This window comes from Nilaparvata lugens, chromosome 14, assembly GCF_014356525.2.
Source record: "Nilaparvata lugens isolate BPH chromosome 14, ASM1435652v1, whole genome shotgun sequence".
NCBI lineage: Eukaryota > Metazoa > Arthropoda > Insecta > Hemiptera > Delphacidae > Nilaparvata > Nilaparvata lugens.
The window spans coordinates 2,454,451-2,472,392 of record NC_052517.1 but is presented as its reverse complement, the minus strand read 5'-3'; the positions used below and the strand labels follow the sequence as shown (position 1 = coordinate 2,472,392).

Here is a 17,942-nt window from a genome sequence, read left to right as displayed (position 1 = left end):
TGAAAAGGATAGTACCACCGGCTATGTCGGTTGATAGACAAGGATAGCAATACCAAAGTTGATCAAATACTGTCATTATAACATGGACCTCACTATATAATCATGAATTTGGAGAAAGAACTAGGCTGAGCATGTACTATTTCTCTCCAAAAATTTTGATAAAATGTTTATGTTGTCTAAAGATTATTAATATTGCATGCGTTATTGCATGGAATCAATAGTGCATACAAATTGCATGCGATGAGGCATGCTATCAAGTCCAAACAACACCTAAGTTTTTACCAAGTTACATTGAGATATCAATAGAATTTTGATAAAATGATTATGTTGTCCAAAGATTATTAATATTGCATGCGTTATTGCATGGAATCAATAGTGCATAAAAATTGCATGCGATGAGGCATGCTATCAAGTCCATACAACACCTCATTTTTTACCAAGTTACATTGAGTTATCAATTGAATGAAATGTCGCATGCAATTAATAATCCACTCGACAACTAATTTATAATAAATAATTCTATAGTCTGATTTTTGCGGTAAATTGGCGTTAGAAGGAGACTCCTTTTCCTTTTGTATTATCCTTAAAATTTCAAAAAACCTTATGTATACGTCGACGCGAAATTAAAAAAAAATAACTGTCAAATTTCATGAAAATCTATTGCCGCGTTTCACTGTAAATGCGGAACATATAAACATAAAGAGAAATGCAAAACCGTCGACTTGAATCTTAGACCTCACTTCGCTCGGTTGAAAAACATATTTGTATAGAAAGGCTAAACACGGTGAAGGCAACTGAATATCCACTATATCCTCCTGGAAAAATTCACTCATGGAGTAGTATTGTCTACTATAGTATTGTCTATATTGCAAGTCCGTAAAATCTTATAATTTTAGGAGAGAATGTAAAAAACAAGAAAGTATAATTGCTTGGAAAAGGGATTGGTGTCTTATCGCGCTGATAAGTTTTCAATGCCAAAGTTAAGCTCCAAACACCTGCTACTCCTGTTATAAGGGTAGCCACTTTGAAAACTGAATTTCTGTAAATACAATTTACGAGTTAAAAAATCGCTGGCCGGTCGTTCGGAACCCATCTAAAGTAGGTTCACTCATTTCACATCATCATCCATATCATTACCAACGCACAAGCCTAAAATTCATGTGGGCATCATACTCAGAACTGTACTAAAACTACCTACTTGAATAAAGGAGTATTGGTCATGAAATGATTTGTAGATATGGGAAATCTATCTTGGTAAGAAGGCTGATATTGAATGACACGCTCAAGGGGTTAATTATTATAATTTAACGTATGGTAGATTAAATAATGAATAAAATAGTTATTAGTTATAGTTCCCCGGGTTTGGGGACCAAAGCAAAGCAATAAAAAACTATAGTACAAGTGAAAAATGTCGTTACAAGATCATAATAATCAATAATTTTGTCATTATATCTTTTGTACTCACTTTTAGCTCCATTCACATTTAAAAATGTCATGCACTTAAAAACAACAAACACTATAAAAATCACGAGTACTGAAATAGAAAAATACTAAAAACTCAAAGCAGAAACATCAGAAGATAAACAAGAAGTCAATCAGCTGTTTGGATTGTAGACGACGTCAAAGATATACATAGAGTACCAACATTGGAAATATTCGTTTCGTGCATATCCAAATAAATAATAAAGTTGTAGTTGGGAAATTATATAATATGTCACAGAAAATATTGAAAAGATTTATTTATAATTAATCATTAGCAATTTAATTTAGAATCCTATGCCTTATCATTAATTTTTAATTTACTCTGATACTCATGCTTCCTAACCTCAAAACGGTGTCAATTTAGAGGTTATGTTACTGTTATATAACAATATTACTATATTTATTTACATTTTTTATTATCACTGATAAGGAAGTACTCCGGAATTGACACCATACTCCAATTATTCAACCTTATCAGCTATTTTCGTAAATCTATTCCAACATTTTCAGCGGTTTTTGAATTGAAGTGACGTTACTACTTGTGAAACAATCATTTTTCCAGTCCTCAAAAATATTCAACAGTTTTATGATTTAGATCAGTTTTGATTGTTAATATCGTACAATATTACATCAAATATATATTACAATAACTCACTACAAGTCTTGTAATATTTATTGGTTCACGACCTTGAAATAGTCGCAATTTATTGTTGAAAAGTGGTTATCCTTGTGCATACAATACAATCTATCATTACCGGGTGTATTGAGCAGTTCAAAACTTTACAGCATTCAGACTCAGTTCTAATACGGTACTTCAATTTGTAGCTTCAATACAGTACTCTGTGATAATATCCCGTGAAGTCATTGAATATTTTTCTCTGCTTCATTGTGTGTTGTTTTTGTAAAATACAAGTTTAGCCTACTAAAAATGGCTCTGGAAGATTATAAAGATCTAGTCGCTACGGTTGCTAGTGTTACAACGATTGCTCAATTTTTTTCACCAGTGTAAGTATAAATTTATTCCAAAATTATTATTCACAAATTAATATCTAGTTGTAAAGAATAATATTGCTGTCTTTTCCCACTTTACAATCTTGGGTTTAAGTTTGGTGAAGCGGTTGGTTGGATCTGAGGTCTTGCTGATATCTCATCGCTCAGATAAGTTAAGATTCATGCCCCTGGTACTCCCGTTGGATGGGTGACCACTTGAGAAGCCGACTCCGCTAAATACTATTTATGATATTGTTATTACCCTATTACTATAGGTAAGGAAAGTATTGCTTTCCGAAAAAAATTAAGGTAATTAAAATTACCCAAATTTCTATACGTTTCAAGGTCCACTGAGTCCAAAAAGTGGTTTTTGGGTATTGGTCTGTATGAGTGTATGTGCGTCTGTGTACACGATATCTCATCTCCCAATTAACGGAATGACTTGAAATTTGAAAGTTAAGGTTCTTACAATATAAGGATCCGACACGAACAATTTCGATCAAATTCAATTCAAGATGGCAGCTAAAATGGCGAAAATGTTGCCAAAAACAGGGGTTTTCGCGATTTTCTCGAAAACGGTTCTAACGATTTTGATTAAATTTATACCTGAAATAGTCATTGATAAGCTCTATCAACTGCCACAAGTCCCATATCTGTAAAATTTCAGGAGCTCCGCCCCATCTATGCAAAGTTTGATTTTGGATTCCCAATTATCAGGCTTCAGTTACAATTGAAACAAAAAATTTCGAGTGGAAAAGATTGAGCATGAAAATCACTACAATTAATGTCCAGTAACATTTCCACCTGAAATTGAAAATAAGCTCGAAATTCGAGAAAATGTGATTATCCAATTGCAAACTGTTGGCAACTGTTGATTCTATTAAATGATTCACTATGAAGAGATAGCAGACCTCTCATGTCTCCAGCGTTATTATCCTGTCACCAGCTGGCTCAGATCTTTGTTTATAAGGTAGACTTAAGATGCGCGTGAACACTAGCGTCAGGTGATCAATTTTCATAACGGCAAGGAAAGTTGTGTGAGTGCGCCACACCAGATTTTCGGTAATTGCTTCCCTGTGGTTCAAAACCCATAATAATATATGCAGTTATATAGGACTACTCATATTTTATCATTAATTTGATTTTGTGTGAATAAATAAATTATAAAAACCAATTATTGGGGATTGATCCGTGGTCTAGTGGATAGAGTACTTGAGTAGAGCCTAAATATCCCGGGTTCAAACCCCCGCTCATAGCCAAAATTTTTGAACAGGTCACTCCCGTGCTATTTTTTTCATTTTCATTTCATTTTTTCATCCCACTGACCACCTATGAAAGGGGTATAAGGATTTGTCAATTATAATCTAAGTCGTCAATCTTTGCATTCTATAATGCAAAAAGAATTCCTCACTGGAATAAGGACAAATCTGCAACAACTGATCAATTACAAAATTATCGGATGGGCACGTTACTTGTCGGTCCCAGCTGAAGTATGACAGTCGTAAGGCCCATTGACGGCTTAGATGATATATTAATCAATTGAGGTGGAACTTCCGTCAGGGACTCCCCCCACCACCAATAAAACACATATTATTATTATTATTATTATTATTATTGAAATCAATTGGAAGGATTCTCTACATTTCAGAACTTGAATTCTTATTAGAAACAAAAAGAAGGGTTTTTGGCTGATGATGATGCCCACATGCGTGGCTTGTGCGTGGGTATTGGGTTGAATTCTTATTATTTATTTATTTGATTTATTTAAAAATTGAGAATTACAAAACTTACAGAAAAGTACCACAGGCTTATAAGCCCAAAACGGTTCCAATTCTAATTTATACAACAGTCCAAATGTAGCTAGGTTATGTGTCACTCAACATTCTTCAATTACACACTCAATTCACAACAAAATTAGAAACAAAAAGAAGGGATTTTGGCTTATGATGTTGCTCATATCAACCCCAGGCTTGTGCGTGGGTATTGAGAAAGATGTTGAGGGAAAGAATTTAATTGAAGAGGAGATCACTCGTTTTATTTGTCTCTTTGACATGCCATCTCGATAGTTAGGCTTAACTCACACTTAGGCGACTGAGGTGGAGAAGAGACTGGACTCTAGTGGAGAGCATGTGTTTCCAAATGGTGACACTCAGACCAGTCGATTCTAGTCTCCGCGACGTCACCATTTCAAAACACATGTTCTCCACTAGAGTCCAGTCTCTTCTCCACCTGAGTCGCCTAAGTGTGAGTTGAGCCTAAGCCTAAGGCATCTGTTCATTTCCAAATGCAACACTAATTTAATAAGCATTTTTGAAAGCAGTCCATTTTCTACAATAGCTATAAGTATTTATTTATTTATTCGTGGACAGAATCACAAATCATATAAATCGATTAGGAAGGAACAACAGGCTTGGCCCAAATCTATTCCATTCCCAAATTTTGATCTTCTATCTATATATATATATAAAAGCGAAATGGCACTCACTCACTTACTGACTGACTGACTCACTCACTCACTCACTCACTCGCAGAACTAAAAATCTACCGGACCAAAAACGTTCAAATTTGGTAGGTATGTTCAGTTGGCCCTTTAGAGGCGCACTAAGAAATCTTTTGGCAATATTTTAACTCTAAGGGTTGTTTTTAAGGGTTTAAAGTTCGTCTTTTAGCATATATGTATATTCTTCTTCTCCCAATCTCTTAATTATAATTGATATTTCCATATCATATGTTACTATAGAACTATAATCTAGATAGAGTACCTCTTCGATACAGTTGTTAACTGGCAACTAAATTAATAATTTAGTCAGGTTGGCATTAAGTTGAGTTGACTTTGTTAGGTTGGCACCAAGTTGAAGATTTAAATGCATTTATCGCGGAAAAATTGATTGGGCACTACTACTTCAATCCTGGGAATATTATATTACTAGCCATCAGGCTCGCTTCGCTCGCCATATCCGTTTAGCCAGACGTTTAGTCTGGACCCCCGACTGGATTGTCCTAACATGATAAAAATGCAGGCGAGCGAAGCGAGCCTGCTAATCTAATTCTTGGACGATCCAGTCGGGGGTCCAGGGGCGGAGCCCCTGGCTAGACGGATATGGCGAGCGAAGCGAGCCTGACGGCTAGTAAATTAATAAAATGTCCAAAAAATAGGTTATGTTTCTACTGTAAAACGTTCAAGTTCAATGATTCAACCTCTAAATTATATACGTCTAAATATATGATTCATCAAATTTTATGTCGTTCAACTGAAACTGTGAGATCACTTTGAATAAATATATTTCTGCAACTTGGGCCTGCGCACAGGTTTTACCTTGTAGGCTACTCCTTAAACATAGATGGACATGAAAAATATACTGCAGTTTTGGGAGTATTTTAATAGTATTTTTCTTGTATTATTTTTAGATGTTATAATATGATATTATTATATTTGTTTATGTTTTTTGAGAAATACATTGAAATTTGACTTTAAACTGTTGAATGCTTCCGATTGATATGTTATCTATAATGAAGGAAAGAACTGGCTTATACAGGTAGGGGATAGGAAATTCACGAATGACGCATCATCACGTCTCAACTACTCAACTCATTAACTTGATATTTTGCATATAGATTCTTAATTTACCGAGGATGGTTATAGGCCTATTTCAAACTCTTCAGGTTTTCATTACATCAAGTTTTCAATTGGACCCTTGCGGAGCACGGGTTACCTGCTAGATTATAAATAATGGTAGCATAAATATAAAGAAAATAAAAATTTTCAAGTGATCACTTGAAAATGGCATAAATGTCCGAAACATGTAGTGATAAAATATTTCAAAAAAAGGGTACTGAGATTTTTATTTTCTTCATATTTATATAACAAGTAGACCTATACAGAAAAGAGATAAAAATAATGGTAGAAGTTTGGAGTGAATGAATTACTATACAGGCATCCAGACAGATTATTTTATGAGTTCAGTTAAGGCGTTGTTGCTGAGTCATAAATAAATTCATAATAATTTCTAGAGTCATGTCTATTAATTCATATAGTATACTGCATACAAATAGCCTATAGTGAGGTCCACGTTGTAATGGCAGTGTTTGATTAGCAATGGTATTGCTATGCTTGTCTATCATTCCATAAAGCAGATAGCTCTATCCTGTTTTGTATCTAATTATGGTGTTGTGTATCAAGTTGAGATGATACTGTATCATGTTGTGGTTGTTCTTGTTCTATATAGAGGTCCACGTTATAATAGCAAGTATTTGATTAACATTGGTGTTGCTATCCTTGTCTTTCATTCCACAAAGCAGATAGCTCTGTCCTGTTTTGTATCAAATTATGGTGTTGTGTATCAAGTTGAGATGATACTGTATCATATTGTCGAACACTAATTGCTATAGTGAGGTCCACGTTATATCATTCAACGAAGGGGATAACGCTATCTCTGCTTTGCTCTGTTGCCAGATCGACTTTTATCAATGTTTTATTAATAATTGATTAACAAAATATTTCATCTTAACTATGAAAATTCATTATGAAAAAATTGAAAAATATAATTGATTATTTTAAACGAGAATGAACAGTTAATATTACATCAATAAACCTGTATCAGCTACAGTCTATAGAAGGCATTGACAAGACGGAGGATTGGCAACTTTTTCCTTCTATCTTTCTCCACTGCCATTATAACATGGCCCTCACAATAGCTGTTTACCCTGTTGTCAATATTTGCAATAGCAGAAGTCGGGGTGAATTAAAGCATTTAATTTGGATTTTCATTTAATAATAATAATTAATTATTAGGTACATAATTTATCATCAAGTAATCATGAAATATTTTGTTAATAAATTATTAATTCTACATTGTTAAAAGCCGATCTGGCAAGAGAGAAAAGCGAGAAAGAGATAGCGCAATCGGGTTTGTTGAATGATACACAAGGATAGCAACACCAATGTTAACCAAACACTGCCATTATAACGTGGACCTCACTATAGAACAAGAACAACCACAATATGATACAGTATCATCTCAACTTGATACACAACACCATAATTCGATACAGAACAGGATAGAGCTATCTGCTTTGTGGAATGATAGACAAGGATAGCAACACCAATGTTAATCAAATACTGCCATTATAACGTGGACCTCACTATGGGTGTATCACTGTATCCATCTACGGGTATGTAGTAAATCTATCAAACTGTATTTGAAACGTAAAGGTGTCAACAGCTGATTTTGACCCAGATTTCATTCCAACCATTCATAAACTTATGACACTGATTTATGAATGAATAATTTAGTATATTTCTCAAACTAGTAACTAGGTCAATGTGTTAGGCCCAGTTGCACAAAAGGATGTTTAATAATTTCAATTATGATTAAACGTCATGAGAACCAATCAGAGAAGCCTTCGTTTCAAAAAAGCCTTTTCTGATTGGTTATCATGACATTTAATCATAATTGAAATTTAACAGGCTTTTGTGTAACCTTGGTGACTATAAACGATTAGCTATCTACTAGTAGTTCTATGAACAGTGGAGCTCACGTAGTATTCTCATCCACAAGTACCTGACTGAAACTATAGACCTTATATATACAGCAAACTATATACAGCAATAGACTGGCTTCTCCACACATCTGTGTAATCACTTGTCAGCTGATTTATGATGAATAATTCTATAGTCTGATTTTTACTCTAATATTGGCGTATGAAGGAGGCTCCTTTTTCCTTTTATATTATCCTTGAAATGCAAAATTTCCAAAAACCTTGTATATACGTCGACGCGCAATTTAAAAAGGAACATACCTGTCAAACTTCATGAAAATCTATTACCGCGTTTCGCCGTAAATGCGCAACATAAAAACATTTAAACATTAAGAGAAATGCCAAACCGTCGACTTGAATCTTAGACCTCACTTCGCTCGGTCAATAAAAATATATCGTTGACATTCATATTGTCTCAAATTTCAAGAGTGTTAAAACAGCTGATCAAATTATTCAAGAATAAAGACATTTATAATAATATCAAAATATTGCCATTTGAACTTAAAACTCAAGATCCCCCATTGAAACATAATTGAACATAATGTTTTAGGTTATGTAGACAAATTAAAATCTACCCAATGTGAGATTCTATCCCTGTCGTGGTCTATGACTGGCATTTATACACAAACGAAAACCCACCTTAAGGGTTGAATTGAATGAAAAACACCAGTCAAAATATCATACAAGTTACCAGGTGACCAGTGTCATAGAGAAACAATAGCGTAAGTAGATATGCCATGGTATAGGACGTTTATGTCGCACCTTATACTGTTATCTCAAGCCGATAGTCCACGTAGTTCTTTCCTGTGAAGCTTTATGACGCTGGTAGTCTCTCATATTGTGCCGTTCACACACTATCACCCCAACAAAACAGTAAAATTAGACAACAATCGATAGTAAGCTGCTTGAGATAACAGTAAAAGTTGCGACATAAACGCCCTATACCATGGCATATCTACTTACGATTTTGTTTCTCTATGGTACTACTCTATAGTGAGATACACTACCACATAGCAAAAAGATGGCAAACAGCTGATGCGAATCATTAAAAATGCACGATCACGATCAAAATCGTTATAAAATCGATGTGTCTGTAATCTACTTCAAGTTTTGGTCGTACGATAAAAATTCGAACGACCTTTTATCGAACGACCAAAATCGATGTGTGTGTAGCTAGCCTTACCCGGTCAAAACAGTAAAAATCGGCAGTAATCGGCTTGAGATAACAGTAAAAGTTGCGACATAAACGCCCTATACCATGGCATATCTACTTACGCTATTGTTTCTCTATGCCAGTGTTGATCTAATTTTCAATTTTTATTTCGACAGATTCATATGCAAGGAGATAATACAGAAAGGCAACACCAAGGATATTGACGCCATGCCTTTCATACTACTACTACTACTTTCTTCTTCTTCTTCTTCTTCTTCTTCTTCTACTACTTCTTCTTCTTCTTCTTCTTCTTCTTCCTCTTCTTCCTCATCTTCTTCTCTTCTTCTTCCTCCTCCTCCTCCTCTTCCTCCTCCTCCACCTACTCCTCCTCCTCCTCCTCCTCCTCCTCCTCCTCCTCCTCCTCCTCCTCCTATTCTTTCCTGTCTTCTCTTCCTCTTGATGTGAATACGTTTTTACTTTCCTAGCCTATTAACATAGGTAAGGAAAGTATTGCTTTCCGAAAAAATTAAGGTACCCCAATTTCTAATTTTCTATACGTTCCAAGGTCCCCTGAGTCCGAAAAAGTGGTTTTTGGGTATTGGTCTGTGTGTGTGTGTGTGTGTGGTGTGTGTGTGTGTGTGTGTGTTGTGTGTGTGTGTGTGTGTGTGTGTGTGTGGTGTGTGTGTGTGTGTATGAGTGTATGTGCGTCTGTGTACACGATATCTCATCTCCCAATCAACGGAATGACTTGAAATTTGGAACGTAAGATCCTTTCAATATAAGGATCCGACACGAACAATTTCGATCAAATGCGATTCAAGATGGCGGCTAAAATGGAGAAAATGTTGTCAAAAATGGTGCTTTACGCGATTTTCTCAAAATGGCTCCAACGATTTCGATTAAAGTTATACCTGGTAGTCATTGATAAGCTCTATCAACTGCAACAAGTCCTATATCTATAGAAATTCTAGGAGCTTTGCCCCATCTATGCAAAGTTTGATTTTAGATTCTCAATTATCAGCCTTCATATACAATTAAAACAAAAAATTTCAAGTGGAAAAGATTGAGCATGAAAATCTCTGCAATTAATGCCAAGTAACATTTCCACCTAGAATTGAAAATAAGCTTGAAATCCGAGAAAATGTGATTATTAAATTGCAAACTGTTGGCAACTGTTGATTCTATTAAATCATTCACTACGAAGAGATAGCAGACCTCGTGTGTTTCCAGCGTTATTGACCTATCACCAGCTGTCTCATAACTTTGAATAGTAGACTTGAGATGCGCGAGTACACTAGCGTCGGCGATCAATTTTCTTAACGGCAAGGGAAGTTGTGTGAGTGCGCCACACCAGATTTTATTATAATATTTATTAACATAGTAATGATATATTTTTTGTTATCAACAGGTCACTACTAATGTTGCAACACGGGATGATACTCAATGACCCCGCAATGATACCCGTAAATGTTGCCGGTTTCACCCTGAATTTCACTTATTTCGCCATCTACTATCTGTACTCACACGAGAGGGTAAGAACAAAACAAATCATTGCCGATTCTCTGCCTTGCCACTGACTTCTAGCTGATATGTGATGTGATATTAACTGTTCATTCTTGTTTAAAATACTCAATTATATTTTATTGGTTCATGAGATTACATTTTTTAATGATTTAATAATGAATTTTCATGATTGTGATTGAAATGTTGTCAATGAATTATATTTTATTGGCCGGACACAGCAATGTCTCCCGACTACATAGGCCAAAGAAGTTATTGACTCTTTAAATGCTTTTAATTTTTGTATTGGCCTATGAGTGCATATGCATATATATTTTACATTGTTAAAACCCGATAGGGCAACGTTGCGGAGGTAGAAAATGATAGAGCTATTCTGCTTTGTGGAATGATATACAAGGATAGCAACACCAATGTTAATTAAATACTACCATTATAAAGTGGACCTCACTATAGCAATTAGTGTTTGACAATATGATACAGTATCACCAAAATATGATACAGTATCATCCCAACTTGATACCCAATAACATAATTTGATACAAAACAGGATAGAGCTATCTGCTTTGTAGAATAATAGACAAGGACAGCAACACCAATTTGATCAAATACTGCCATTATAACGTGGACCTCACTATAGAACAAGAATAACCAAAACATGATACAGTATCATATCAACTTGATACACAAGAACATAATTTGATACAAAACAGGATAGAGCTATCTGCTTTGTGGAATGATAGACAAGGATAGCAACACAAATGTTAACCAAATACTTCCATTATAACGTGGACCTCACTATAGCAATGTTAGTGTTCGACAATATGATACAGTATCAACTTAATATGATACAGAATCATCTAGAACAAGAACAACCAAAACATGATACAGTATCATCTAAACTTGATACACAACACCATAATTTGATACAAAACAGGATGGAGCTATCTGCTTTGTTGAATGATAGACAAGGATAGCAACACAAATGTTGATCAAATACTGCCATTATAACGTGGACCTCACTATAACAACCACAACAAGAACAACCACTAAGAACAACCACAACATGATACAGTATCACCCACACATGATACAAGTATCATCTCAACTTGATACACAAGAACATAATTTGATACAAAACAGGATGGAACTATCTGCTTTGTGGAATGATATACAAGGATAGCAAAACCAATGTTAATTAAATACTGCCATTATAACGTGGACCCTCACGATGTAAAGACTTGATCGAATGTCACTATAAGGCTAGGCCCACACCAGTTAGTCAAGACAAGACAAGACATGATCGGACACGTTTAGTCACAATACTTCACATTGTTATTCATGACGCAACTCACACTGATTAGTCATTGCAATTAGACATGCCTCAATAAGCAGCTATGTGAAGTATTGTGACTAAACGTGTCTGATCATGTCTTGTCTCGTCTTGACTAACTGGTGCACTCTCAGCCTAACTGTGAGTGCTGGGTAGATCATAAGGACCTGAATCATATGGCTTGTTATGCATGGCCTCCATCTTCTACATTATTGCTACAGTAATATGATAGGATAATCTATTTTTATATGTTTTCTAGGACTCGCTTCACGGGAAACTGGCCAAGGGTGTGGCATTGACGGCCATCTTGATAAACTACGCCCAACTGGAGAACGAGAAAAATGTGGAATTTCGTTTCGGCATAATTGTCACTGTTTTAATGTTGACATTGATCGGAGCTCCCCTGTTGCAGCTGGTAAGTTGAAACATAGGGATAATTGACCGAGCGAAGTGAGGTCTAAGATTCAAGTCGACGGTTTCGAATTTCTCTTAATGTTTAAATGTTTGAATGTTTATATGTTCTTATGTTGCGCATTTACGGCGAAACGCGGTAATAGATTTTCATGTAATTTGACAGGTATGTTCCTTTGTTAATTGCGCGTCGACGTATATACAAGGTTTTTGGAAATTTTGCATTTCAAGGATAATATAAAAGGAAAAAGGAGCCTCCTTCATACGCCAATATTAGAGTAAAAATCAGACTTTAGAATTATTCATCATAGATTAGCTGACAAGTGATTACACAGATGTGTGGAGAAGCCAGTCTATTGCTGTATTTCCATAAGGTCTATAGTTTCAATCAGGTACTTGCAAATACATTAAAGAGATATAGACCCACAATGCCTATGCCTTCCCAATGATAGCTCTTACTTGAAATTGAAGGCCGCCATTGGGGTATTTTAGCACGAGATATTATATCTATATATATTTGTAATACTATAGATCACAAAGGCACTGGTGGCGTTGGTATGTAATAATCTATGGTTGCCCCCTCAATGGCGGATTTCAATTCCAAGTAGACACTAGCGCTGCATGTGAGTCTATGCTTAAGGTCTTTGGGTACTTGTAGATAAGAATACTGCGTGAGGTCTACTGTTCACAGAACTACTAGTTATATCACTAAAATAGAAATATTCACATATAAAAGAATAGTTATTTGTATATCTAGAGTGAAAAGTGCTGTTTTTTCTCCTGAGGGAAAAGTTGAAGCCCGAGGCGAAGCCAAGGGCAACAATTTTCCGAGGGAGAAAAACATTTTTCACTCGCGATATACACAACATTTTTCCTTCACCTACATTTTTATAGAAACTGCAAATGAAATAATTTTCAAAAATATGTGACCAAACAATGTGTTACAACATAATCTAAAAAGTAAACAGAAACAACTGGCTGTAATCACAGTTCTCCGCCGACAGTGCTATCTGTCGGCAAAATTGTAACAACAATGGCCGCCACAACTACAGCTATGATGAAGTACCGTTTCAAATTTGATTAGTAAATAAGGAATATTAGTTGACTGGTATTTTGAATAGCATGGAATATAAAAAAATATTTATACATTTTTTTAGTATAGTGATATGAAGTTTGTAATAATTTTAGCATACAAACATATTATATTTCATATGTTGTTCAAATCTGGTTGAGGTATTGCATTTAGTAGGCTCAATGACTAACTACTCTATATGCTTCCTCATCTGAGCTTAGACTTCTAACCTATTATAATGTAAGTTTTTAAAATAGAGATGCTTCCATGTTATTTAAAGGAGTCACTTTACTCCCTAGGGAGTTTTTCTGTTTTTACTACCGAGAGCGAAAAAGTGACACTTTAGTATTATGTTTCAGGGAGTAAAGTAAGTACTTTAGCCAGTAGGTGGAGGAAAAAGAAATAATTTTGCAGGACCGAAAAACAAAATTAATTATTTTGATACAACAATGTATGACGACATGTGCATCATGCATGTTTTATCGTTGGTGGCCAGCCTTACAAATGATGACTAAAAATATTAATACTTATCTATATAAATATTATATCAATTGATGTAGGCCTATCTTCTATGGCCTAGAGCAACTCAATTTATATAATGTGAAGAAACTAAAAGCATTAAGGACCTAAGCATTTGACTCATATTTAAACAATAATATTGTGATTTTTTTGTGTTTTTTAGGGCGATATAATCAAGAGACGAAGCACTAAGGGTCTACCTTTCCCTCTGATATTCTCTGGGACAGTCGTCACATTTCTATGGCTTTTGTATGGAATTATCATCAAGAACGTATTCATACAGGTAAACTAGTATTTCATTATGTTTTCGCCCCACTTGGATGTAATGAGCTGGTTTTCGTGCGTCATATGGAGGCCGAAAATGATTGTTTTCTGACCAGGCCGGTAAAAGTTTTACAGCCCTAGGGCTGTAAAATAACCTGAAGTCAGCTGATTCTGATTTGATGTGAACGTGTTTACAAATGGTTTATGAACAGAATCAGTTTATGCTTCTAGAATTGAATAAGTATTCTGCAATAAGATACTATTATTTTATTTGGATGAATGAAATACAGATAAGATATATATTATAAACTATTCAGATTCGATTTTCAGAGTAGGATAGAACTTCTAACCTAAACTTCCGAAGTCAACGACAACAAGCATTGTTGACGTTGACATTCAGATTGGACAATTTCATGTGTGCTAAACTGATCAAAAAACTTTTCATTATTTAAGAATCAAAACATTTATAATAATATCATCTTATTGTCATTTGGAAGAATAAAAAGTATAAACTCAACCTCTTACATGAATGAACATAATCTTTTAGGTTATTTATACAAATCAGAATAAAAAATGAAAATACTTGGACAATTTCCTGATATTCAGATTACCTCAGATTTGCTAGAGCTATGACCTTCCTGTTTTGCTTTCAGAAGTGCCTAAAAACAATTATTCTATATTTATATTTTTATTTTTTCTGTGTGGCGAAAAATAACATTCTCACCATGGGCAAAAATGTTTTTCCGGCTCTCAATCTTTTCTAGTCCTCGGCCTACGGCCTCGGACTTGAAAACCGATTTCGAGCCGGAAAAGTCTCATTTTCGGCCCAAGGTGCGAAATATACTATTACTTTCCTTGCCCTATTATTTTAGGTAAGGAAAGTATTGCTTTCCAAAAAAATTTTAGGTACCCTAATTTCATGTTTTCTATACGTTTCAAGGTCCCCTGAGTCTAAAAACATGATTTTTGGGTGTTAGTCTGTGTTTGTTTGTGTGTGTGTGTGTGTGTGTGTGTGTGGGTTTTTGAACACTCCATTCCTAATTAACCGATTGACTTGAAATTTTAAACTTAAGGTCCTTAAATACCATGAGGATCCGACATGGCGGAAAAAATGGCGGATAATGGCTAAAAAACCATATTTTTCACGGTTTTCTCGAAAACGGCTTTAACGATTTTCTTCAGATTTATACCCTAGATACCTATTTATAAGCCCTATCAACTGACATGAGTCTCATTTCTGGGAAAATTGCAGGAGCTCCGTAATATTCTTGAAAAAAATAGTGGATAATCACTAAAAAACCATGTTTTTCACGGTTTTCTTGAAAATTACACCAACGATTTTCTTCAAATTTATACCATGGATAGCTATTTATAAGCCCTATCAACTGACATGAGTATCAATTCTGGGAAAATCGCCGGAGCTCCGTAATATTCTTGATAAAAATGACGGATGATTACTAAAAAAACACGTTTTTCTTAAAAATGACTAGACCGGTTTTTTTCAAATTCATACCCTGTATAGTTATTTATCAGCTCTATTAACTGGCATGAGTCTCCTCCCTGGGAAACTATCAGGGGGTCCACCCCATCCCTGAGAAATTTACTTTGTAACCTCCTTCTCGTGCGTGAGGTAGGTAGGTAGAGCAGTTTATTCAAAAGAACACATGTCGATATTTTATTTTTAGAACAGCTGTTTTGACAACTTTTAAAAAATCCTCAAATTTCATAATTCAAACAAAGGAAAATGTACTCTGAAAACAATAACAATAGTATTATCATAGTTTTAATTATTTAGCCGCCAATTGGCATAATGTTTTCCCCGAAATTATCCTCGTTTAAGAATGAGGCTTATAGATCAAGGAAAGTTGTACAAGTGTAACCACACCAGATTTTTTATACTACATTCTATAGTGAGGTCCACGTTATAATGGTAGTGTTTGATTAGCAACGGTATTGCTATCCTTGTCTATCATTCAACAAATCGGATAGCGCTATCTCTTTCTCGCATTGATCTGTTACCAGGTCGTCTTTTAACAATGTAGAATTAATAATTAATTAACAAAATATTTCATCTGAAATTCATTATGAAATTATTGAAAAATAAAATCTCTTGGTTAATAAAAAATAATTGATAATTTTAAACGTGAATGAACAGTTAATATTACATCAATAAACCTGTATCAGCTACCGTCTATAGAAGGCATTGTCAAGACAGAGGTTCGGCAAACGTTGTTCTCCTATCTTCAAGGAATACCTTATTATTTTATCTACCAATGTTATTACATCAGTGTCATTTGCATTGTAAATAAATAAATAAATAATCTTTCTCCACTGCCATTATAACGTGGACCTCACTATAGCAATAATTAGTGTTCGACGTACCGACAATATGATACAGTATCAACACAATTTGATACAGTATCATCTCAACTTGATACACAAGAATAGAATTTGATACAAAACAGGATAGAGCTATCTGCTTTGTGGAATGATAAACAAGGATAGCAATACCATTGCTATTCACACTGCCATTATAACGTGGACCTCACTATAGTTGTTTCAATTTGTGTTTTTAATCTGTTATTTTATATTAAAAACTTTTTCGAAAAAGGTTACTATGATGTTATTGTATAAATTCAATTAATTTGATTGTTTAGTTAATTTTGTTGTCTTTTTATTTCAGTTCCAGAACGTGGTTGGGTTTATTCTGTGTGCCATTCAGTTATCGTTGTTCGCCATTTTCCCAAATTCATCAGAAGATGAAGACAAAAAGGATAAGAAGAACTGATAGAAATGTCGACAATCGATCACATATATCGATATTCAAACAATCGACTATCGATAATTTATGTATCGACTATCGATAATTTATGAATCGACTATCGATAATTTATGAATCGACTATCGATAATTTATGAATCGACTATCGATATTAAAATTGAATCCGATCAAAATCGATTCATCATATAATTTGAAATTCCAAAACGATATTATAAGCCACATAGCGATTAGATAGGACTTGAATAATAAATATTGTGATATAATAGTTCAAACTTGTTGAGGATTTTTGGGGCAATTTTATGGGGAATTGTTGAAATCAAATCTACTTATTTTGAAATAAAATTAGTTGAATTATTTCATATTGTTTATCAAATCACACCTTATTAGAACTGAACACTGAATGCTAGAAATATTAGTATAAAATTCAAGTTTGTATTTTTGTAAAATTATTCATTTATTATCAAGTTAATTCATTCCAATTAATCCGTGTTTCGGATGGACACGTGAAGCCGTCGGTCGCGGCTGCCTAAAAAGCAGTCGTAAGGTGATGTGAGAGGCCCTGAAATTGATCAGTTGCGACCTGAAAACTCTGACAACCAGACCTCAGCCAGCCTGGTCACAAGAATTTTTAATCTGTTATTTTATATTAAAAACTTTTTCGAAAAAGGTTACTATGATGTTATTGTATAAATTCAATTAATTTGATTGTTTAGTTAATTTTGTTGTCTTTTTATTTCAGTTCCAGAACGTGGTTGGGTTTATTCTGTGTGCCATTCAGTTATCGTTGTTCGCCATTTTCCCAAATTCATCAGAAGATGAAGACAAAAAGGATAAGAAGAACTGATAGAAATGTCGACAATCGATCACATATATCGATATTC

The 17,942-nt window shown here is 34.5% G+C and overlaps 2 protein-coding genes across 2 annotated transcripts in view; both read left to right on the top strand.

The window, feature by feature from the left end:
• The window catches only part of LOC120354150, a 52,593-nt gene that overhangs the window by 2,499 nt on the left and 32,152 nt on the right, over positions 1-17,942 (top strand). The gene's annotated exons all lie outside the window — the stretch shown is intronic.
• On the top strand, positions 1,849-17,217 carry LOC120354151 (sugar transporter SWEET1-like). Its single transcript, XM_039440485.1, has 6 exons — positions 1,849-2,487; positions 9,340-9,417; positions 10,572-10,695; positions 12,274-12,429; positions 14,180-14,299; positions 16,964-17,217. The coding sequence occupies exons 1-6, from the start codon at positions 2,411-2,413 to the stop codon at positions 17,066-17,068; spliced, it is 660 nt and encodes a 219-aa protein (XP_039296419.1). The 5' UTR covers positions 1,849-2,410; the 3' UTR covers positions 17,069-17,217.